General features: G+C 53.3%; 8 protein-coding genes across 8 annotated transcripts; 4 read left to right on the top strand and 4 right to left on the bottom strand.

Annotated features, from left to right (window-relative positions):
- Positions 1 to 1,546: 1,546 nt before the first annotated feature.
- W97_08607 (uncharacterized protein) lies at positions 1,547 to 2,873 on the top strand (the record flags this gene model as incomplete). Its single annotated transcript, XM_007786474.1, has 2 exons — positions 1,547 to 2,077; positions 2,199 to 2,873. The coding sequence occupies 2 exons, from the start codon at positions 1,547 to 1,549 to the stop codon at positions 2,871 to 2,873; spliced, it is 1,206 nt and encodes a 401-aa protein (XP_007784664.1).
- Positions 2,874 to 3,064: 191 nt separating this feature from the next.
- W97_08608 (uncharacterized protein) lies at positions 3,065 to 4,699 on the bottom strand (the record flags this gene model as incomplete). Its single annotated transcript, XM_007786475.1, has 1 exon — positions 3,065 to 4,699. One exon carries the CDS (start codon positions 4,697 to 4,699, stop codon positions 3,065 to 3,067), a length of 1,635 nt encoding a protein of 544 aa, XP_007784665.1.
- A 346-nt stretch (positions 4,700 to 5,045) lies between these two features.
- W97_08609 (uncharacterized protein) lies at positions 5,046 to 7,535 on the top strand (the record flags this gene model as incomplete). The annotated part of the gene is made up of 1 exon (XM_007786476.1): positions 5,046 to 7,535. The coding sequence occupies one exon, from the start codon at positions 5,046 to 5,048 to the stop codon at positions 7,533 to 7,535; it is 2,490 nt and encodes an 829-aa protein (XP_007784666.1).
- A 336-nt stretch (positions 7,536 to 7,871) lies between these two features.
- On the bottom strand, positions 7,872 to 8,862 carry W97_08610 (uncharacterized protein; the record flags this gene model as incomplete). The annotated part of the gene is made up of 3 exons (XM_007786477.1): positions 7,872 to 8,166; positions 8,281 to 8,720; positions 8,797 to 8,862. The coding sequence occupies 3 exons, from the start codon at positions 8,860 to 8,862 to the stop codon at positions 7,872 to 7,874; spliced, it is 801 nt and encodes a 266-aa protein (XP_007784667.1).
- Positions 8,863 to 10,561: 1,699 nt separating this feature from the next.
- W97_08611 (uncharacterized protein) lies at positions 10,562 to 11,144 on the top strand (the record flags this gene model as incomplete). Its single annotated transcript, XM_007786478.1, has 2 exons — positions 10,562 to 10,623; positions 10,706 to 11,144. 2 exons carry the CDS (start codon positions 10,562 to 10,564, stop codon positions 11,142 to 11,144), a joined length of 501 nt encoding a protein of 166 aa, XP_007784668.1.
- A 420-nt stretch (positions 11,145 to 11,564) lies between these two features.
- Positions 11,565 to 13,541, bottom strand: W97_08612 (uncharacterized protein; the record flags this gene model as incomplete). Its single annotated transcript, XM_007786479.1, has 1 exon — positions 11,565 to 13,541. The coding sequence occupies one exon, from the start codon at positions 13,539 to 13,541 to the stop codon at positions 11,565 to 11,567; it is 1,977 nt and encodes a 658-aa protein (XP_007784669.1).
- Positions 13,542 to 14,202: 661 nt separating this feature from the next.
- Positions 14,203 to 16,725, bottom strand: W97_08613 (uncharacterized protein; the record flags this gene model as incomplete). Its single annotated transcript, XM_007786480.1, has 1 exon — positions 14,203 to 16,725. The coding sequence occupies one exon, from the start codon at positions 16,723 to 16,725 to the stop codon at positions 14,203 to 14,205; it is 2,523 nt and encodes an 840-aa protein (XP_007784670.1).
- A 966-nt stretch (positions 16,726 to 17,691) lies between these two features.
- On the top strand, positions 17,692 to 18,562 carry W97_08614 (uncharacterized protein; the record flags this gene model as incomplete). Its single annotated transcript, XM_007786481.1, has 2 exons — positions 17,692 to 18,441; positions 18,497 to 18,562. The coding sequence occupies 2 exons, from the start codon at positions 17,692 to 17,694 to the stop codon at positions 18,560 to 18,562; spliced, it is 816 nt and encodes a 271-aa protein (XP_007784671.1).
- Between the last annotated feature and the right edge of the window lie 4,533 nt (positions 18,563 to 23,095).

Consider the following 23,095-nt stretch of genomic DNA (forward strand, 5'->3'; position numbering starts at 1 on the left):
AGAAGCTTAATTTAGCTAAGTATATAAGCCTTCTTATAAGTAGCTTGCGAGTAGCTTATAAAAAGAATATAGGCTTAGCACCTCTAAGGTCTTAGAGGTAGCTCTAAGATCTTAGAGGTAGTAAATATTTTTACTAATAAAGTTTAATAAGTTTGAAAAACGTAAGTAAACTAAGTATATAGGCTTTCTTATAAGCGATCTATAAGATAAATATAAGCTTAGTATCTCTAAAATTATAAAGATAGCTTCAAGCTCCTAGAAGTAATAAAATAAAATACTAATATAATAAAAGTAATATATATAAGTATATATAGTATTATTAGCTTAGATTAAATTTAAGAGACTTAAAACTATAAATAAGCTATTCTCTTATTAATTAGAAATATAGAGTATTCTACTAGTAATAAGTATTAATAGGTATTTTAAAGATATTATAATATACTAAGATATAATTACCGCGAAGCTTTTTACTATATAATTAAAATATACTATACTACTATAGTATTTACTAGTAATAATCTTTATTATAGATAATATATCTATCTATAAAAGTCTTTAGCTTTAGAAGCTCTTTACTACTTGTAGCTCTATAATCTAGTATTTATTACTACACTTATTAGAATATAAAGTAATTGAATTTAGTTTCTTAGAGCTTAAAGCTTAGTTCTAGCGATTATATATACTTATTAAAGGTTTTATTAACTTCGGGATGTTTCTATAGTATATAATTAGCTAAATGTTACCACTAGAAGTATACGCTAACTATATTACTAAGACTAGGTATACTCTTAAGAATTAGAGTAGAGAATTAGAATAGAAGGTTAGAGTAGAGAATAAACACCTGCTAGATCTATAGAATAGCTATCTCGGCTATATTTTAGGCTTTATGCTAGCTTTTTAATGAGTTATAATAATTCTCCATTGATTTCTATGAAACTGCCATAGAATATCGCGGGGGACGCTAATGGCTTGGCTTGCGACAACCCTTTTGAAAGCGAGAGTCTTGGCGCGGTGGTCCCGGTGATGCTCGATACATTTTCTCGAGGCAGCAGCAACAGCTACCATGATTCCCAGCAGAGGGCTTCGGCCTATGTGTAATGCCTGTAATTCAGGTCGCATCATCTCAACGCGCCCGTTGAATGCCCCACGACACGTATGATGAGGCCCCCTCGCGCTCCTGTTCTCTTACTGATTCGAGATTCATTAGCTCTCCACCACTTCTTCAAGCTCATTATTCTCCTCGCGCTGTCGAACACCACGCACAAGTCCGCTTCTTGCTCGACAGTCAATATGGAGGGACAGCAGATCCATCATACCGCTCGTCGTCGCCATCCCGTCAGCAGCTCGCTTCAAATCGACTGCCCCGTCCTCCGCCGCCGACGCATTAGAAGGTCCCTTAGGGCCTCTCTCCACATCCGTACCACCATCCGCCGCCGCGTCCACTCCCGCGCCCGTCTCAAGCGCCAGTATTGCCTCCGAAGGCATCCTCCCTAATTCTCTGGACCACATCACAGACAACATCACCGACAGCCTCACCTCCGCGCCCATGATCACCGAACAGATTGGCTACCTCAAATCGCTCGGTCTTGACTTCGGCTGGGGCACGACGGCGATGATGGAGTGGATCCTCGAGCACGTCCACGTCTATACCAGTCTCCCCTGGTGGGGCTCCATCGCTCTGACCGCCTTTCTCATCCGCGCTGCCATGTTCCGGCCCTACATGACCGTTTCTGACGCAGCGGCTCGCCGTGGCGCCATGAAAGAGATTACAGACCCGCTCACCGCAGAGATGAAGAGGCGGTCGAACGCGGGGGATGGACAGGGCGCGCTGCAGGTACAGAGGGAGCTGTCGCAGGTGTACAAAGCTGCGGGCATCCGTCCGTGGGCGATGATGGTGGGCCCGCTGTTGCAGATGTTCGTCGGGTTCGGCATGTTCAGGCTGCTGAGGAACATGGCGAGCCTGCCGGTGCCGGGGTTGGAGAGCGGTGGATTGCTTTGGATCAAGGATCTTACCATCAGCGATCCGTATTTCGTCCTTCCTGTGGCGTGCGGCGGCATGTTCTTTCTCTTGGGCAAGGTACGTGACTTCCAGACTTCTCCAACTTCTCCTTCCCAACCATACTCCCATCACATTACTCCGCTCTATAATCCAATGTACTGGTGATGTGCATCTGCTAATCTAACAAAACCCCTTCCAGTTGGGCGGCGAATCCGGCAGCGTATCATCCCTAACCCCCGCGCAATACAAAATGATGCTGTACTTCCTCCCCGCCATCTCAATCTTCTTCGTGTCATGGATGCCCGCCGCACTGCAGTTCTACTTCGTCTGCACAACCCTCCTGGGCGCCATCCAGTCGCGCCTCTTCCAGTGGGCCGCATTCCGCAGCGCGTTCGGCCTGACGCCCATCGTCCCTATCAAGCCAGCAGAAACAGCAAACTCGCGCGTCATCGCCGTCAACGCTACCTCGAGGTCGAGCGCCACGGCGCAGGGTTACTCCTACGAAGCGCCTACCGTTGCCTCGTCAATTGCGGGCTCCGGCAGGGAGCCGCTGGAGGCTGCACCCCAGCCGAAGCAGGAGGGTATCCTGGGCCGCGCGATGGGCACTGCGAAGACGAGCGTGAATGACCTCATGGAACAGGGCAGGGCGCGCATTGCGGCGACAACGGGGCAGGCGAGGAAGGAGGTCGCGGGTAGCAAGAGTAAGCATTTTTTGAGGCAGGCTGAGGAGTATGAGAGGAGGAGGATGATGGAGATTGAGGAGGAGAAATCGGTGGAAGAGGAGGAGAGGAGGATGATGATGGGGGAGCGGAACGGGGGGAAGAAGACGAGGAAAGCAAAGTCGACCAACGAACCGAAGCGGACTAGGAGATGAAGAGCATTGGGTTGTAGTGGGGATTGTGTGAGAATGTAGCTATAGATGGGCATATGCGTGTACAGTAGCCATCTATCACCTCCAGACTTTGTAGAGTAGTCGTTGCATTGGCGATGTACGGTTTGTACACAGGCATTTACACTACAAGCGTTCCAGCTTAGCAAGGTCGCGCTGTATCTACGAGCGAGACATCATTCCTCTCCATCAGCTTTCTGTCTCTTTGCGCTGCCATCGATATCGCCTTCTGCTTTGCGCTTCTTGCCCGCTTCCTCATCCACGATCGGCGGCCCTTCTTCCACTTCGTCAACCGTGGGTTCCTCAACAGCCACCTTGCCCCATCGCCTCCTACACCTCTCCTCATCCTCATTGGTCCACAGCCTGGGCAAGACTGCAAAAAGGAGATAACTGGTGTGGGTTTTGATTTCCGGCTCCGTCCTATGCACCAGCCGGCCCGTCCTCCATGGCTTCTTCTCTTCCTTGCCGTCATTCTGTTTCTCCTGTTTCCCTTGCTTCGCTTGCCCCTTCTTCCCCCCCTTCGCTTCCTTCTTAACCCCTTCGGCTAAGACACCATCACTTCCAGTCGCACTGCCGCCTCCGCCGCCTTCCTCCCTCATCATCTCCCTCCACACCTTCCCTTTCCCCTCCATCTCCCTCAGCCTCCCCACCGCCTCGGCAACACTCGCCGGCCCAGCCTTCGCACCCCTCCCTTGCTCATCCTCAGCCAGTCCGATCCGCTCCCTCCGCACCTCAAGCCGCTTATGCGCCACCTCGACCATGTCGATCTCGACCCAGCCGAGCTGGCGGAGCACGGAGGCTGTCCTTTGCACCTGTTCGATGCAGGGGCTAAAGGTGCAGAGGCGGAAGGGGGTTACGGGGTCGAGGGGGGTGGGAAAGGGGAAGGGGAAGGGGGAGGATGAGGCGGGGGGGACAGGTGAGGGCGAGGGTGCGCTGGGGTCGATGGCGCTCAGCGTCTGGGGAGAGAGTCGTTCGCGGGTCAGGTGCTTGAGCGCTAGCCATGGGGCAGGGAGATCGAGGAAAACGGCGTTGGCGAGGGGTTCTGGGGGCTGCTTCTGGGCGGCAGTTTTGCGCGCACGGAGGCTGAAGCCGTCCTGGTACACGTCGCGGTGGGTGATTGTGACGACGGGGTCGAGGCCGTGGGCTGCGATCTCTTCGCGCAGCTTCTCGGCGCGCGGGAGGTGGTATTCGTAGCTATAGACTTTGCCGAGTTTGCGCTTTTTCGGCGCTGGAGGCGCGCTGTTTGACGTGCTGGTGGGTGAGGGGTCGGGATAGCCGCTGAATACTGCCCTTGCGGCGGCGTGCGTGAAGGAGCCGCTGCCTGCCCCGGCCTCGATTACGATGTCGCCGGGCCTGACGCGCAGCCTCTGCAGGATGTAGCTGTAGTCTGGCGTGTAGACGACCTGCGTCCGGTGGGGTAGCGACATGGTCCATGACTCTGGTGTAGGCGGCACCAGGTGCGCAAACCCGCTGGATGCTGCCACTGGCCCCCCTACATCCTGTTCATCTTCGCCGTCTCTCGCGCCAGCGTCATTCTCTTCGCGCCTCCTCTTCTTGCCGGACTTGCGATTTCGGCCGGAGTCCTCTTTCGAGGCGAGCACTTGCGTGCCCCATGGCAGGCCGACGAGCGTACTGTGCGGGAAGGTGCCGAATCGGGTATTAACGACTTGCTGCTCCTCGCTGTCGGCGCTGTCCGCGCTTTGGAGGATCAATGGCGTGTGGAGGTCGCGGCGGAGGGAGAGGAGGGCTAGTGAGCCCGGAGAGGCTGTGGGACCAGGATCGAGAAACGGAGAAGGTACTGTAGATGCCATTGGAGCTGCTGTTGCGATCTGGTACGGGATACGATTTGTCTGTCTATGCGCATGCCGATTCTCTTGTGTATAGCGGTTCTATTGCACCTACATAAACTTACAGAAATTCAGGTACCAGGGCCGGGGGTGGCCTCCAATGACTCGTGCTGAACCCACGCAGTTTTTGTTTCCGTGTCACTGAGTTTCCGTCTGACTCAGGCCTGGGCAATACGATGGACAACCCGATGGACAACATCAACACCAGTCGCCCTTGAATCTGCTGATGCGCCGCTTCGGCTGGATACTCTCCTCGCGTTCCATACGGGTACTGACATTGTCGCGAAGCTTTTCCTTCACAATTACCGCCATGGCGCAACGGCAACCACCCTGGCGAGCCCCAGCTCCGGCCGAGGGCGTCGAGCTCCCTGACCTCGTTGTATACAACTCTCTTACGCGGACGAAGAATGCATTCGCGCCCGTCAATGGCAGAAGAGTCACCTGGTACGCCTGCGGTCCAACGGTCTACGACGATGCGCACCTCGGTCACGCAAGAAACTATGTGAGCACCGATATAATACGGCGGACCCTGAAGTACTACTTCAACTTCGACCTCACCTTTGTCATGAACGTTACGGATGTCGATGACAAGATCATATTGCGTGGCCGACAGCAGCATCTGCTCGCAGATTTCACCTCGAGACACCCCAACTTGGACGAGACGGTCATATCAACCGCGAAACAAGCATTCGAGGCATACATCAAGAAGAACCTCACCCTCTTGCCGCCCGGTGTACAGCTTACACGATACGATTCGGAGGCAAAGAAAGCATACAAGGCGGTATTAGAAGGCCGATCGCTAGCAGACGATGGCACCCCTCCTGGCGACGCAGAAGCAAAGATCAAAATGCACCTCAAGACCTCCGCAACGGCCGCCGAAGCTCTCGTCCAAGCCAGCTCCGACCCCTCTTCACTCTCCATAACAGACTTCTACACAGAGACAACAGATGTCTTCCTTCCCTACCTCGACTCCCTGCATGGCTCCGAAATCGACGCCAGCGACTACAGCATCTTTACCAAGCTGACGCAGAGATACGAAGACCGGTTCACGGAAGACATGCAAGCGCTAAATGTCCTGCCGCCGGACGTCGTAACGCGTGCCACCGAATACATCGACAAGATTATATCCATGAACGAGACGATCGTCAATAAGGGCTCCGCCTACCCCACATCAGATGGGTCCATATACTTCGACATAACCGCTCATGAGAAGAGAGGGCTACCATACGCACGGCTAGAGCCAGAGAACCGAGGTGACAAGGCGCTCCAAGCAGACGGCGAGGGAGCGTTAACCCAGAAGACGTCGGAAAAGCGCTCCGATGCCGACTTTGCGCTGTGGAAGGCTTCGAAACCTGGTGAACCGAGCTGGCCCAGCCCATGGGGTCAGGGCCGGCCCGGGTGGCATATTGAATGCTCGGCCATGGCGTCGGATATACTGGGCAAGACCATGGACATACACTCAGGTGGTGTGGACCTCAAGTTCCCGCATCACGATAATGAGCTGGCACAGAGCGAGGCATACTGGGCGGACACTGGTTGCGGAGGACATTCGCACGAGAACGCTCAGTGGGTCAACTACTTCCTGCACATGGGTCATCTCTCCATCGCCGGCTCCAAGATGTCAAAATCGCTCAAAAACTTCACAACCATCCGAGAAGCGCTAAGTCGTGGCACCTGGACACCCCGAGGGCTACGCATAGCGTTTCTACTCGGCAACTGGGAAAAGGGCATCGAGATCACTGATGACAAGATCAAAGAGGGCCTGGCCTGGGAGTCTCACGTTAACAATTTCTTCCTCAAAGCGCGAGATCTCCTCTCAAACCCGACCCACCCCAGCTCCGTTGCTTCCGACGCTCCCGCCACGAATGGCTCCTCCGATGCAGACACCGCCCTCCGCACCTCCCTAGAAAAAGCCAAACAGGAAGTCAATGCCGCCCTCTGCAACTCCTTCGATACCCCAACAGCAATGCGCGCCCTCTCATCCCTGATCTCCGACTACAACTCCTCCAACAAGTCCCTACTCTCGGGCTCAACCGTCCTTGACGCAGCAAAATGGATCACACACATAATCACCATCTGGGGTCTCAACGCGCCCGGCATCGATCCCAGCGCCTCACCAACCCCCACAGCCATCGGCTGGGCCGGCGTCGACATACCCGAAGAAGCGAAACCCTTCGTCATCCCGCTCAGCAGGCTGCGTGACAGCGTCCGCAAGCGCGCCATCGCGGCCGGCTCTTCTGCCACTATACCATCCGCCGAGCTCTCCGAAACGCTAGCGCAACAACCGCACGCAGACACGGTGCAAGACGCGGCCGCTGTTCCCTACGCCGAAGCCCTGTCCCAGTTCCAGGAGGACGTCTCAGCTCTAGCGGCCAAAGAAGCCCCCGCGCGCGACTACCTCTCCCTGTGCGACGCACTCCGCGACGTCCGCCTCTGGGATCTGGGGATCTACCTCGAAGACCGGGAGGCCCAGCCCGCGATGATCCGGCCCGTAGACCGTGAGCTCGTCGCCGCGCGTGCCGAGAAAGAGGCACAAGCGTCCGCGAAAGCTGCAGCGAAGGAGAAGCGAGAAAGGGAGGAGTCGGAGAAGGCAGCCAAGAGGGCGGAGCAGGCGAAGCTGAGCCATCTGGATATGTTTCGCACGCAGGAGTATTCGGCCTGGGATGAGGAGGGGTTGCCGGTCAAAGACGCTGAGGGCAAGGAGGTTGCCAAAAGCAAGAGTAAGAAGCTGAGGAAGGAGTGGGAGAGGCAGAGGAAATTGCATGAGGAGTATTTGGCGGGGCTGGGGAAGGGTGCGTAGGTGAATGATTTGGCTTCGACCAGGAGACGTGGTCAGGAAGCGCAATCAGGGAGCGCGGTCTAGGAGTAAGAAGGAAGATATGTTTGATAGCTTGGCTGTCGGTCCGGTTGTGTGGTTGATGTATTGGTTATGTGAAAAGAATACCCCGTTCACTAAGAAAGACTTCGAAGTTCGATTTCAGTCTGCCCAGGCTTTCGCGAGTTCATGACCAATGCTGCAAATCAGTTGAAGCTGGTTACAAGTTAAGTGATCGATGTTATTCTATGCTCGCTCTACCTTCACATGCCTTGGTCCACGACCCTTCAGATGCCAGGAAGCTCCCCCAAGTCCATAGTCTCAATACGGCTTGAACCTCTCCCCCTCCTTCTTGATCTTGACATCTCCTCCCTTCTTTCTCTCCCTTCTACTTCTGAACTCTGCATCCCTCTCCTCCTTCACCGCTACCTCTTCCGCCGGCCGCCAAGCCCGCACTATGCCATCCTCACCGCATGTGAAAGTCGTATCGCCCTCAATGTAGATATCCCGCACTATATCCTCTCCATGAGCACCCGGGAGCCTAGTCACGGCGTTCACATTAGGCATGTCGGGGAGCTCCCTCGAGAGAGGGATTAGATCGAGGTGCTGGGCGTCCCTGTTGTTCGGATCCGAGCTGTCAGCTGGGCACAGCGACGAATAGGTAGATCAAGCCGACAAGGGCTCAAGCCGGCCCTGTCCGGTAGCATCGAGAAGGGAGCTGTCAACGTACCGATGGCTTCCCACCGCGATGTACCCAGCAACGATATCGACTGCGTACTCGCATCCCAAAGCCGATCGGAAATCCCCCATCACCACCGACGACGGTGCCATCTCGACCACTTCCTCGCCGTCCAGCGCGTGGAACGAGGCCGTCTCGTCGGTGCCGAGCACATAGATGTCCTTGCGGTCGAGCGGGCCAGGAGTGAGGCCGGTGCGGTGGACGGCGCTCCCGTGGTTGACGACTTGGAAGAGTGCGTCTTCTTCTTCAGCAATGCTGACGTCGAAGACGTTTACTAGGCCGTCTGTGCTGCCCGAGATCAGAATGTTGGGCCTGAGGGGATCTAGCACCAGCGATGTGATTGTGTCCGTGTGGCTGTCTGTGAATTTTCGGAGTGGGGGTGCCACCGCTCTTGGGTGGTCTTGGTGGATATATCGAGGGTCCCTGGAGAGCTGTTAGAAATTATGATGTGGGCCTTTGTGGCTGATACAGAAATGAAGAAGGTTCCCGGCGGAGCCCTGAAGATACTAGCGCAATATTCATGTTTATGAGAGGGATACCCTGTCCTCCCTTGCTGGACGCAGCGGGAGTCATGGTACTGACGACGACGGCTTGTAAAGATGAGGATGAAGCGGGTGATATATACAAATGACCGTGAGATACAAGACATGACGAGTGGTGAACCTACCAAATAAGGATGTCTGCTTCACCCGGCCCATCACTTTGCAGTTCTACGCCGGCTGCTACGATATTGGCGGAATGGCTGGCTACTACCGTGGAGAAGGGCAGTGGTGGGTTTCCTAGAAGAAAAGCCCCCTGTCAGCGTTTGTTCTTTCCTTCTGATCGACTGGGTAACATACTGTTAACTACAATTCGGTGGATAGTTATTAATACTTGAGCATAGGTATGGTGCACAGTAACTCAGTATTAGTAAAGCCGCACGAAGGTTCCACAAAGTCTATGCTTCGGGTTGGATAATTCCACCGTATTCATGTGTAGAGACTCGTGAGGGCGAACGTCTAGCCCATATCACATATGCCACAATGGGACGACGGGATAAAGGAGGGGAAAAGCCACTCACGGGTCACGATTTGCGTAGCTCTTCTACATATCCTCCTATCCCAGAACCGCACATATCCATCCCGACCGCTCGTAACAACAACGTTGCCCTCGTCGTCAAAGCGTGAAAGGCAAGTTACGCTTCTGTGAGCCTCGTCAACGAAACCGAATTGTGGCGTCAGTGTTGTTATGTCGATGAAGCGAAGGCTGTCATCGGAGGAGATTGCGGCTAGTGGCCCACCAGGTGCAAAAGTATAGGGCGTGGCTCGTGGTGCACAGGTGATCAAGCTGTAGATGTAGGTATTCCGCGGAAGCGAAAGATCCGTGGAAGCAACTTCTTGTTGATACCTCGCTACGCGTACCATAGCTTGAGGTGGAGTTCTCAACTAAGGATGGCTTGTTTTGTCGATCTGGACGGTACTGGTATGCTCTGTATGTTATGTGGTCTGTCACCTGGATCTCTGATGTGATGGGTTGTGAGGTGTATCGTGGTTTTCACGCCCTGGTAGGTATGAACGGAGAGGGGACGGGGATGAGGGAAGGCACGTCTTAGATCTCAGCACCACGCCATAGAAGGTGCTGCCTTCTGCACAGGTATACACTTGCGATAAACTGACAGCGGTCTACTTGGGGCATAGAGGCCACACGGCAAGCCAGAATTCTGGGCATCCCGCCCCAGATCCAAGACCGGATTTCAAATTGAGTTGGTTCACAATGCCATTATCCGCAAGGCTTGTGCCGAATGCTATGGAGAGAGCACCTCAATGAAGAAGCAACAAGTCTCTCTGAGACGATTTCTGCCCCATGGAGATATGTTACCCTGATATGAAACGCACCGAATCATAGACTGGATTAAAATGCGCGATTAACGACGGGTGGTTCGGTCTGGGGGCCTCATGGATGCCGACAGAATGCCGACATAATAGTCCACCATGTCCTCAGGGGGGATCAGAAGAGTGGTGTCGAGGCCCCATGAAATTCATGTAAAGAAAGGGAAACGACGTCGCGAGCCTTGAAGTAAAGCGTTTTCGCAGTCTTGGCGGCGGATTATATCGGAGCTCCGTGACTGGCTGCTCGCTGGTCGTCCAGCCAATTGCGGACAGCCCTCGGCACTGGCTGCAATCAATCCCGCGAGCTCATGAAGCTTCATTGACGACGACATCTACACCACCACCTGCGCATTCAGCCCGCAACTACTCACTCATATACCGTCATGTTTGCCCTCAGGAACACAATGCGAGGTGGCGCAGCCCGCGCTGTCTTCAGGTCCCCCGTAGCCCAGGTGGCACCACGGAGGTGAGTCCCCAGCGTCATACCGCAACCACCCCACGGCCAGCGTCAAACCATCCATTCGACCAGTTCTAACCCCCTCCCACAGAACTGCAGCCACACAGAACATGCCCGACAATGCCGCACGCGACATGCTTGTCAAGCAGCGCCTCAACCGCCCCGTCTCTCCCCACCTCGGCATCTACCGGCCACAGATAACGTGGTATGGCTCCGCGCTCAATCGTATCACCGCCTCGATCCTCTCTGGCGGTTTCTACATCTTCGGCTTCTCCTACCTCATTGCGCCGCTCTTCGGCTGGGACCTCAGCTCCCAGAGGCTGGCCAAGTCATTCGGGTCACTGCCCAAGTCGGTGAAGGTTGGCACGAAGATGCTGTTGGCGTTCCCGTTCACGTACCACAGCTTGAACGGCGTCAGGCATCTGGCGTGGGATCTGGGGTACGGATTTTCGAACAAGGCGGTTATGCAGACTGGGTGGGCTACCGTGGCGGCGAGCGTTGCTAGCTCGCTGGGCCTGGCTTTCGTTTAAAACAGCTACTTGGAAGGAAGTTCGTGGTGTGATATACGATGGTTCTTTTGCGCCGCGCTTTACATACTGGATCTAGTTCAAGGACGATCTTGTGGTTGAACTTGTTTGCTCCCACTCCAGTACCTCCAACTCGGCCAGACGGTCACAAATCATCTTCCATCTTACAATCTATGATTCCAGGTTATACCGGCATCCTCGCGGCTCCTCAGTGCCAAGAGAAGTGCGAGGTCGCAGTGCCTTTCCACTTGCCCAGCCTTTCCACAAACCGGACTGTATAGTAGAAACACCTTACGATAGCCGCACTCATCCTAACGCCATGCTGCTGCAATCCTGGGTATTTCCAAAGTTCTCCAAACTCTCAGTCCATGCCGCAAACGAGCTTTCCAAATCTTCATGCACCACGTCCAAGACAGCTGAGACCTACCATCCTCCTGGCACGCCTGCAGACGTCATCCTGTTCTTCGCCATTGCAATCCGCCTAGTTGCATCCATTTCCAGCTCCCATCGAGCGTGGTTGACGTGCTCTTTCAACTTCAGATACCGCATTGTATCAAAAAACTTCAAGTCCAACGACTCCGCATCCCATCTTGAAAAGGGCAAGGTGTAATATGATCGCGCATCCAAGAAAAATTGGTCGTGGAGTGGAACCGATCTGAAGAAGTCTCGGGGTACCATCCTGGAAATCCCTAGCTGAGGAGCCGTGTCTTGAACCGGCGTGGGCGGCTCGGCCTTTGTCGCTGCTTGGGTTCCTTCCGTTTCCATTGGTGCTACATCTTTTATAATAGCCCGAACTGCCTCCAGTGTGCTCTTGCTCACGGCACCAGGCTCCCCGTTCCCAAACTTTACCATCTCGGCTTGCTGGCTGGGAGTCAGTCGTTGGATGACTGTGTCCATCATTCCCGAAAGGCTATCCTGATAGGTCTCCTCTGCTTCCCGAAGCGTTGCCGCCGACAACCCCCACGTTGACGCCTGTTTAAAAACAAGGCTGAATTCGGATGGGCTCAAAAGTGGTCTTTCCGTTGCTGCGCGCCAGAGCTCTTCCTCAACAGCCTGTAAATGCTCTGGTGTCCCCGCCACGTACTTCACAGCCGGCTGAGCCGTTGCAGTCTTGGTTTGGCTGGCCTCTGCTTTGCTGGATGTTGCTCGTGATCCCCCAGCTTCCGACTTCATGACCGCTTTGACTGCTCGCCTAACTCGACGCTGGAGGTCGGTCGGTGCAGCGCCGGCAGCTGGACCTCGTTGCGTGCCCTCTGCCACCTTAGGAGTCTTCGATGCACTTTTTGCAGCGATCTGCGCATTGAACAACACGGCTGCGGCCTTGAGGTCACCCCCCAGCCCCACCAAGCCTTCCAGTGCCTCATCTGCTGCCGACTCCCCCAAAAAAGGGATCGATCTGATGCCCGGATACTTGTTCTGCATTTCTTCGTCGGTCATCCCCGCAAAGGCCTCCCTGATCTTCACGTTCAGCTCTTCAGTGGGCGCCCCGTACTTTCTCATCAGTTCGTTCCTTGTCTTGCCCCACTCGAACGAGATCGTGAGATGCCTGTGGAGGCGCTCCCACTCTTCCGTGTCATTGTCCGCTACACACAAACCCATGACGTTCATGAGGTCCAGAATCTTGTTTTGCCGACCGGCTTCCGTCCTGACGATTTCGTGGATCCACTCGGGACTTGCTTCAATGCATTTCGCTGCGAACTTTTTGGCGAGATTGACAAGTTCGGGGTGGTCATCAGGGATTACGCCGCGAGAGCGCTGCAGGATCAGAGCGCTTAGTCGGCTGACTTTGAGTAGAGGGCCTGGTTTTGTCTGGGGTTGCGAGGTGGAGGCACGACTAGCATCGTTGTTCTGCGACTCGATCTTGTCCTTTGGTTTGGCTTGGACTGTGTCTTCTTCGTTCACGGGCCGCTGCGATGAGAGAAATGTATGCCGTGACCATGTGTCTTCGATCGGGGAGCCACAAGATACTTCACTCTGGCCACCTGTTAATGGCTTGTTGATGAAGGGCATCCTGGAGCTCTGTTCGGATTGAGTGTCGACTGCAGCCTCCCCCTCTTTCTCTTTGACCTCTTTCGGCGGATCTTCTGCTTTGATTTCACTCAGTGTCTCCGCGAAGCGTCTGCTTTCTTCTTTGTGCTTTTCCAGCGTCCGCTCCATTTGCTCAAGCGTATCATCTGGAAACAAGCCCGCCTTCTCCATGCCTGTTCCGCTTGCTATGCACTTCGCGACTTGCTCCGGCGGTGATACGTTGAGCGCCGCTTCCGAAACCCCTGCACCAGTTGGAAGATTGTCGAGATCAGCTAGCTGACGTATGTCTGCGCGAGAACGGTGGCGGGTGTGGGAGGTATCATATCGAAACGGTCCGCACTTGAGAGCGTGGTCCGAAAACGGGAAGTTCATCACATGGGCGAGACTGGGCAACCAAAGTTACCAATCTTACAAACCATCCTGATGACACCGCGACGACAGCCTACAGCGCCAGCTCTGCAGATCTAAGGACCTCTGTGTGCATCGTAAAGAGTACTGTACCTCTCACCTGGCGTTTCTGTATGGCTTTAGTCGCTCCACAATGCTGCGCTTCCGCACAAGTGCCCTTGCCCCCTACGCCTCCAACCCATCTCTGGAACTGATGGGCTTGTCTTGATTCTACCGCCAGGAGGCTTCACTGCCCTGACGATGCTCACGAGCCTACTTGACGGGCTGCTTGAATGGCACTTCATCACACTGGTAGAGGTTCTAGGAAAGTATAAAGTCAGCCATTGGCTTTGCTCTGTTTGATAATCAGTTTGTTGCTATGCGCAGAGAGCCGAATCGTTTGACAACGGTTGAGCCACGTGATACAAATACTTGAATAGGCCTTTCCAGCATCTTCAAGTGTCTACCATGTTGTTGAGATAAACACTACCTCCCTTCTCTCGTCGTTCCACCTAGTAAGCCCTTTGCAGTGCTTAAACCAACACCTTCGCTCTTCATCCAAAGACACTTGTTCAAGCTGTTCTTCAGTAAGCTCATCCTCTTCAATGAGCCCGAGCTCTCTCAACGGAAACCAATCATACAAACCTCACCCATTCCCCAATGCCCAAATCCCTGTAAGCCGTGATGCGCTGTTCCTAAGGATTGTGCGCGGGGACAGGGGCGGAAGATCCGCGTTAGATGCTGTCTTCTGCACTTTCTTTCGAGCCGACAGAGCGAGACACTGGTCCGCTGCTACATCAATCGTTCGCTTCTGTGGTCTTGTCGTAGGTTGGCTCTCTTTGGTGTTCCTGTGCTCGATGCTGTTCTCACGAGTCGATGACGAAAGCGGCGGCGGATGAAATGCGCGTTCGCCCTGCGTCGCTGATACTTGTAGAGGGGACACCGCGCCCCTACTCACCTCCACAACGCACTCGTGAGAACTGAGAGTCTTGGTAGTATCGATCCATACTTTCGGCAGCTGAGTAGACTCTGCGCGGTGCGAGACCGGCGTCCGCCGCCTCAGCGATGGGCTCGTTGAAGCCGTTGACTGTGGTGTTGTACGCATACTCGAGCGCTCGTCTCTCTCCCTCCGGTTTGCCATGATTTTCTTGACCAACCGACCCGTTTCTTGCGACTCAGAGCCCTCTGGTATGTTGCGCGCTTTCTCGGCCAAGCTGCTCAGCTCGTCTATACAAGTTGTTTCGGTAAAATCACGATCGAGATGCAGCTTGATCACTCTTGGGTGCCGCAGCATAAAGAAGTCTTGATTTGGAGGCTTAACGTAACCGGAACCAAGCACCTCTATTACGAACGGCTTCCGGAACACAACGTCCATGGGCGGTATGGGGTAGCGTACTGGGCACAGGTCGAACTTTCGATGCAGACTGTCAGTCTCCTGCCGGAACTTCCCAAGACGGTTTAAGGCCTCGAGATCCGGCTTCGGTATACAATGCTCTTGATGGATTACCTCGACCACTCGGAAGGAAGGCCTTGCTTGGAAGCGGAGGACTGCTTCTTTGTTGATGAGACACCCAATGTGGAATGTCGTCCAGGAGATATTCTGGAGGCCGGATTTCAACGCCTGCTGAGCATCGTAACTTCCACCCACCACAGCGAAATCAGCAACGTCGCGATCACTGCCCATGTCGATCATGTAGTCCGCTTTGAGCTTGACGAAGCCTCGCCAGTCGCCGGCGTTGTCCAGAGGGAAATATGGCGCATCTGATGGCTTGAGTATCAGACCCTCGCAGCGGTCGTAAAGGGCGCACGCAAATTGCTCGACGAGGGTACGTTCAGCCGTCACCTGAGCAAAGTCTATCTCTTTCCATTCAGCAGTCACAGCACTGCCCCGTTTCTTGACGATGAGATCCCTCAGACGATCTCTCCGTTGTCTGTGAGGCAGCCTCATGGTTATCTCCTCGTCGACCATGAGCACGTCAAAATAAACTATCATGAGATGTTCGTGCTCATGGGCTTGAGAGTCGGCATCGTTGCCCAAGAAAGATCCTGACCGGGAAACATGTTTTCGTATCTTATGGAATGCTTGGATTTGGCGCTCCTTGTCACAGTACACAACCAGCTCACCAAGCAATATACAGGTGCGCTTGAACCTGCATTCAGATGTCCCTAAGCGAAGGGCCTCTCGAATCCACCCATGCACGCCCTGACGGTCTTGGGTCGAATCTTTCCCGGACTTGCTGAGAATTTGGATGCAGTCGGGGCCTTTTGAAAGATCGATGTGGATCTCACAGTATTCTCCGTCGTACTTGCGCTCGATAGCCCACTTTCTGCTGCCCACTGTGCGAAGGCAGTCTTTCAGGGAACGCGCCTTATGGAAGGACGGCCGTCCGACTTTGACTCCAATCTGCGGTCGAAGAAGTTCAGCAGCCTGCTTGCGAAATACGACTTGAGACCTGGGATCCGGGCTGGATGGAAACTCCCCTAGAGGTCCCTGAATTAAGTGCATTGCCGCTTCGAATGTGTCTTGAAACTTGAGCAGAGCGGGGAGTAAAAAGTGGAAGCATCGTAGAACATGCTGCTGATCCAAAACGACTGGCGCGTAGTCCTTCAGTATCATGCGGACGAGCCACTTGGCCTCGAAAGACTTGAGCCTTCGGACGATGGCCGCGAGGAGATGGCCGGGGGAGTCGTTTGACAGCGACTTCCTCGTGCGAACCGCCGGGCTGGAGAATCTGACCTTGGAGGCGATGTCCTGTAGTACTGCATCAACCTCCTCAACACTGACGTATCCCAGCCGTGGCTCTGCATCGTGCACTTTAAGCACGCGCGCCAGACAATCCCCAAGGTCGCCATTTCCAGGACTCTTGAATCTGTTGAGCGTCGCAAGCTTCTCAGACCGTAGCTCGAGGCCGCGGGCAATTGCTTGCAACAAGCGCGGTGCCTGTAGCAGATATACTCGGTCAGTTCGTCGCTCCGGGAACAGCGATGATAGCAAAGCAACCCGGTCGGTGTCTGGCGCGTCGATGGACCTTCGATGGACCCTAAACCATGCCACAACGGTCTTCTGTACTCTGTCTCGTCGTGCATCTCGAAGCAGGGGTGGATCGTGCCGCTCGATCTCCTCGAGGGACTCTAAAAGCTGACAAAGATGGCTGAATCTGAATGGCATTATCGGATGCGGTAGCGGATGCTGAGCGGTAAGATGGAGCTAGCTCGGTGATGTTGACTGTATCAAGAGGTGGTGAGAAGGAAGGACACGAAAGTGGAACCCTGACTCCATGTTGCACGGAAGGCAGTGAGTGCGACAGATGTCGCCTGTGCACAAGGCAATGGCATCTCTCATCGCCGGAGGTGAAGGTGATGTGCTGGCGTCGGCCAGACGTGAGTTCTTTGTTTGCCCCGATCTACTCCACAATGGACAGCGCGCTAGGGGTACGCGCCGTCATGTGAGCGGGTGTAGCGTTCCATTGTCCACTCATGGTCGGCAGTACCTAGTTACCACACCCTGTTCCAGCCAGAGGCTGTGAGGAGGGGTTTGGTGCCAGGTTTGAAGCTCGCTGGTAGCAGACCGAGGATGCTCCAAGGCATAGAGCACTGCTGGTCGTAAAGTATGAGTTGCGCCTCGAGACGAGAGCTCCGACCACACACAAGGGTGCTCTGGGTGAGATCCAGCACCCCCGGCTCCCTTCCGTGCCGCCCGCATCGGTGGCAGAGAGATCTTTGAACACATTGAAGACACCAGCTCTAAGAGAATTTCGCAGAGCTCTGTGGAGTCCAGCTATCTGAATGGCTGAGATCTCTATATACCATTTTCAAAAGCATAGTACACTACCCAGGTAGGGTGTGCAGCCGGGGGTGGATCTACATAGCCCCTACGTCAATCTGCCCTAGCGAAGCTCCCTCGGGCATCTCGCGCCTTTCGGCCTCCACCCAAGCTGCTACCCGACGGGAGCATCGTCTTGCAACCGATTAGAAAGCACCACCTTTGCTTGCTCAGCGAGATAGTCCACCATCCCTGCTTCTGCGAAGATACAATTAGAGCTAGAAGTCCTCGCCATCCTTCTTTCAAGCGCGGTTCTATCTTGGACCATCGACCATCGGGCTACTCCATAGATAGAGAGACTCCACCGCAGCGATGAGCTCCCCCGAAGCAGCCGGCGAGAAGCGCGGGAAGAAGAAGGTAGACATGATCAAGCGCGGAAGCTACAATCCCACTCCCTTGGGCAAAGCTGTCTTTGTCGGTCTTCGCGCCCTCGATCCAATCCTCCAGTACGGCATTCTGGCGCGTGGCCTTGGATCAGGCCTCCTGCAGAAGCTGGGCCTCAACGTGCTGCCTCAGGGCCTGCCGACGCAAACTGGCACTCCCATCGATGCGCTCGGCCTCTCGCCTTACAGGCTCATACTGTTGTCCATGGCCGTGGGCAGCATGCTGAAACAGAACTACTGGCTGCTGGCTATAAGCGCCGAAGAGATGCCTCCCTCCTCGGCTGTACTTATTGCGATCTTCAACACTGTCGCCAACTCCCTGAATACCCTCGGCTTCATTTGCGCCGCGACGTCCGCGTCTCTCAACTCCGGCTCCACGTTCCCCCAAGCGTCTCTTATCGTTGGCAGCACTATGTACGTTGTTGGCATTGCGCTGGAACTGATCAGTGAGATTCAGCGGAGCAACTTCAAGAAAGACCCGAAGAATAAGGGCAAGGCATATACGGGCGGCCTCTGGAGCTGGGCAAGACACATCAACTATGGCGGATACTCGCTTTGGAGGGGAGGATTTGCGCTCGCTGCTGCTGGGTGGACATGGGGAGCGATCGTGCTCGGCTTCTTCTTGTATGACTTCACGAATAGGGCCATCCCGGTGCTTGACGACTACTGCAGCAAAAGGGTAAGCCTGACCTTCAAGGCAGACTCTCGAGAGCGAGACATACTGACGGATGTAGTATGGCGATGCTTGGACCGAGTTCAAGAAGAAGACGCCGTACCAGATACTTCCCTTCATCTACTAGGCCTGACATTCCACTAGCTCATGGCCTCATCGATAACACGATCGGGTTGGTTCTGGAGCTGTCTAGATTCGGACGGCTTCATGAATACGTAACACTGGTCTGCAAACATGCTCCTGTAACCTTCAATTCAATGCAATCGTCCATGCGTATATCTTTGTTGAGATGAGATCCGCACCCTGAATCCCGCAAAACATTACAACCGCGAGCTCAGACGCAACATGTCTCTGAAGGGGTTTTACCCAGCACGTTGTTAGAGCTGTGCAGAAGCAAGAGGTAGCGAAGCTCTCGCACCACCGAGCCAACTTATGCACGTGACTCCCCCAATGTTTCACCTTATAACAGACAATTTTGACTGGAATGCTCTCGACAGGACGACATTTCGTATGTTTATGGGTTTACTACGACAGCTCGAAGAAGCTTATCACAAAGTTCGCGTTTCTTTACCCATGGTATCAATGAGGAGTCATCTTAGCATGGACAACACCAGTACGAGCTCTACTGCAGCCCCAGTGCAAGGGACCGCTGGCGCTGCTATGTTCCTACTAGTACAGGCGTGATTCTTTAGTAGGTTATCAATATAACAAGTAGGGTTAACGCTTAATAGCAATGTAGAACAGGCTGCTCAAAATAGTACTATAGTATAGTGCGACAATTCTCCAAGACGGCGTCACTGAAGTCGCAACAGTAGAGCTTGCATTCGTGTTGAATAACCTTTAGGTACGTACAGAGGTACACGTAGCCGGATTTGTTAGTCTGTAGATGGTTAGCTTGGGTTGCCAGTGGTCCAAGCTCTCATGTGGCTCTCTAGGAACTCCGAGACCTTGACCATCCCCACACACTCATGAGCCTGCGCCTTCTCTCATCTTCCTCGCCTCGGCCTCTGCTTCCCTCCTGTTACTGACTGCTACATATCCGGCGCCATCCGCTTGTGCGCCGCTTCGCCTTCTAGCTTCAATACTACGGGGATTGTAGATCGTATACGTAGTCAGACATCAAGACCACAACGGCAAGAATCACAGGACGCTACTCGGATAAAGTGGCGTCACTACAGTGTACACATCATTCGAGAAAGTTTTGTTGGACCCAGGGACTACAGTATGTCACATATCCTTTATTTCTCCTAACACCGTCGCCTATCATCTGCCCAAGGCATTAGCTTACCCCGAGCCCCTTATGTTACATTCGCGCGAGTTCTCAGGCAGGCTGACTATCATCAGTTGTCATCTCAGAGCTTACAATCTGTCTACAAGTGCCAGCTAGATTGGGAAGCGGCCTTTGCCTGTAGAGTGCCTTTCACAGACATGAGCTGTTTGTGCACTCCATGGCCACGATATTCCGCTACCCCGAACCTCATTGTACGAGTACCTTTATCAGGAGCGATAATCTCCTTCGGCATATAGGACGCGCACATTCGACAAAGGGCTAGCAATATGCAACACGGTCGAGACACGGGGCCGACCCCCGAGGCATTTCCAGCTAAGACTAAGACAGCAGGATCCAAGATACTGGGTGAACATGGTACACAGTGGCTGGGGCACAAGAGCAGCAAGGTTCTGCATGACCGTGGACCACAAAGGTACTCGGAAGAATCAACCGACGCAAATTTGGATGAAAGAGATGACCGAGGGGTAATGTTGCAGGGAAGATTCTCTCGAGGGGACGATGCGGCCGCTTGGCAGGGACAGAGCTCGAGTTCGCCAAGCGCAAGCCATGTCAACACACCGCGAGCGACTACTTCAGGCCGTCAGGATGAGGAGCTTGAATTTGATGGAAGCAACGATGTTAGCGCACAATCAACGAGCATGGATACCTCGCAGACGAAGAACGATGAGAATGAGACATGGGGCAATAATAAGTTGGCACCAAAAAAAAGAGGGGAACGGCAACATTCTGAATCGAATTGGGAACGGCAAAAGCAGGAGATCGAACACCTCTTTGTAACTCAAGGCAGAAACCTCCGTGAAGTCATGCAGTCCATGAGGGAACGTTTTAATTTTCAGGCTAGGTAAACAGCCCGATTAAGAGTTTTTCTGTGTCTGCCAATGAGGAGATAAGTTAACCATCTCGATAGCAAAGCGCAATATGAACGTCAGTTCAAAAAATGGGGCTTTAGAAAGAACACGAAGCGTTCTGAATGGAAGTACATTGGGCACAGGATCAATGAACGCAAACAGGAGGGCAAAAAGAGTGCGGTCTACATCCACGGCATATCTATCCCAGAGAAGAAGGTCAGAAGGGAGATATCACGTTGTTATACTTCATTGGAGGATAGGTACGCACCATGTAAGCTAACGACAGCCGCAGCGCATTCCTCAATTACTAAGTTTTCTTTAGACACCAGTCCGCAAACTCCGGAAGGATTGGCTGTGATCACCCCACCAACATCTCCCTACCGTACTCCGTCAGCTATTTCCTGCAGAACACCGTCATTGGTTGAAACTTATTCCATAGAGACTCACAATCTTCCTTGGTTCAGATATCAAGAAATTATCGATTCCAGAGGTATTTATGCCTTTACATACTGGCAGCTATATCGGACCTTCTAACTTGGTGATAGGAATCACCCGTGGTAGCTTAATAGCTGAAAAGCCAACCACTGGAGTTCTTCCGGCTACAGATGCTTCGGGAATTGGTACCTCACTAGACACGACTGACCTTGCCGGCGCCAACGTGTTATCGGAAGCGCAGGCGCTCCTGTTGCGCTTGGGGTCTGACAAAAGCCCTGAAGACGATTCTGAAAGAAATCAAGTGATCCATTCGTATCTTCAAGCAGTGATGGTTGAAAGATATCCTGAGGAGCATTTGGTAATCATCCAGAAGATTTTCGGATCCGCCAACGACGATGGAGTATTCTGGTTTCTTTGCTTGATCGCCTATCTCTCGTCAAACAAGCTCATATCAAACCAACAGACATATCAAGTTGTGAGATGGGCTACTGTCAATAATCTTCATCATCTCCTTGTAGATGTGTTGTCTATCAGGACTCCAACAGTCGAAGCATTTGCTGAGAATATCTTTCGTTATTCCTTAGACGCAGAGGATCCACAGAGCGTCCGACTTGGTCTACTCGGAGGTGTCGATCCAGACTCACCGCTGCCCTCATCGCGACTGCGACCACTTCAGCTCATGGCAACGAAGGGTAACTTTGAGCTGGTCCGGATTTTGCTGGATGCCGGGGCAGACCCGAACGCTTTTACACCTATTAGTGAAAGCAAGAACACGACAGAAGCCCCTCCGAGGAAGAATCAGGGAACGGGAGCACTTGTGAAGATGGAAGAGGCTGTCGCAGTCCACCCTGTAAAAGACTGCGAAAAACCCCCGCTCCAGACAGCAGTAGAGACTGGAAATTTCGAACTTGTCCAGCTGCTTTTAAGGGCTGGAGCAGATGTCAACCGCCCTCCAGCATATAATTCAGGCAATACGGCACTTCAAGCAGCGTCAGAGAGTGGGGATCTCGAACTCGTCCAGCTGCTTTTAAGGGCTGGAGCAAATGTCAACCACCCTCCAGCATATAACTCAGGCAATACAGCACTTCAAGCAGCGTCAAAGAGTGGGAACCTCGAACTTGTTCGGCTACTGTTAAGTGCTGGAGCAGATGTTAACCACCCTCCAGCACGTAATTTAGGCAGGACGGCCCTTCAAGCAGCTCTAGAATGTGGGAATCTCGAAATTGTTCGGCTGCTATTAGATGCTGGAGCAGATGTCAACCACCCTCCAGCACACGATTCAGGCAGGACAGCACTTCAAGTAGCTGTAGAATGTGGGAATCTCGAAATTGTTCGGCTTTTTCTAGAGGCCGCAGCAGACACGAATGGCGCCCTAATCCACGAAGCAGGAGGAGCTGCGCTCCAAGCGGCTGCATCTCGAGGTCAAATGGGAATTGCTCTTGAAATACTCAGATTCGATGCAGCCCTCAGGACCGGAATCGCTACTGCTTGTTGGAAGACTTCCCTCGTAGGAGCAGCAGAAAATGGCCGCATCGACATGGTGCAATTGCTCTGCAACGTGGGGGCAGCGGTTAGTGGTAACACGGATATACCACTCTCAGAAGCAGTACACTCAGCGGAGAGAAATGGCCATGACACTGTGGTTAAACTAGTCAAGCATTACCAACATCGATGATGAATCTATCTCTCGAAACCATTCTTCACTATGGAAACAGGTTCCTGCTGGTTTATCCAAGCAGCTATTTATGCTGGTCTGTAACCCGATTTGGAGCTCCGAACGAAGGGGGGAACAAGAGGCAATTACAATCTACGGATTCATACGAAGTAATCATGTGAGTTCGATTACAATTCCAGAGTTTTAAGGTCCTGAATAGACCATTCAAAATCCCCGATTGGTTTGAAGCATGAGAGTAGTTTCAAGGATCAGCTTCGATAAGGTCTAACCCATTTACTGATCCAAGCTTTGACATCAGATCCCAAGCAGATCGCATTCACACAATCTACGCAAGATGACCAGCCTCAATCCACTGCCATCGCGTCCAATCTGTGGAATGGACGACGATGGTACTGGGGCTGGAACCCCAAG

The sequence above is a fragment of the Coniosporium apollinis genome (assembly GCF_000281105.1).
Source record: "Coniosporium apollinis CBS 100218 chromosome Unknown supercont1.59, whole genome shotgun sequence".
NCBI lineage: Eukaryota > Fungi > Ascomycota > Dothideomycetes > Coniosporium > Coniosporium apollinis.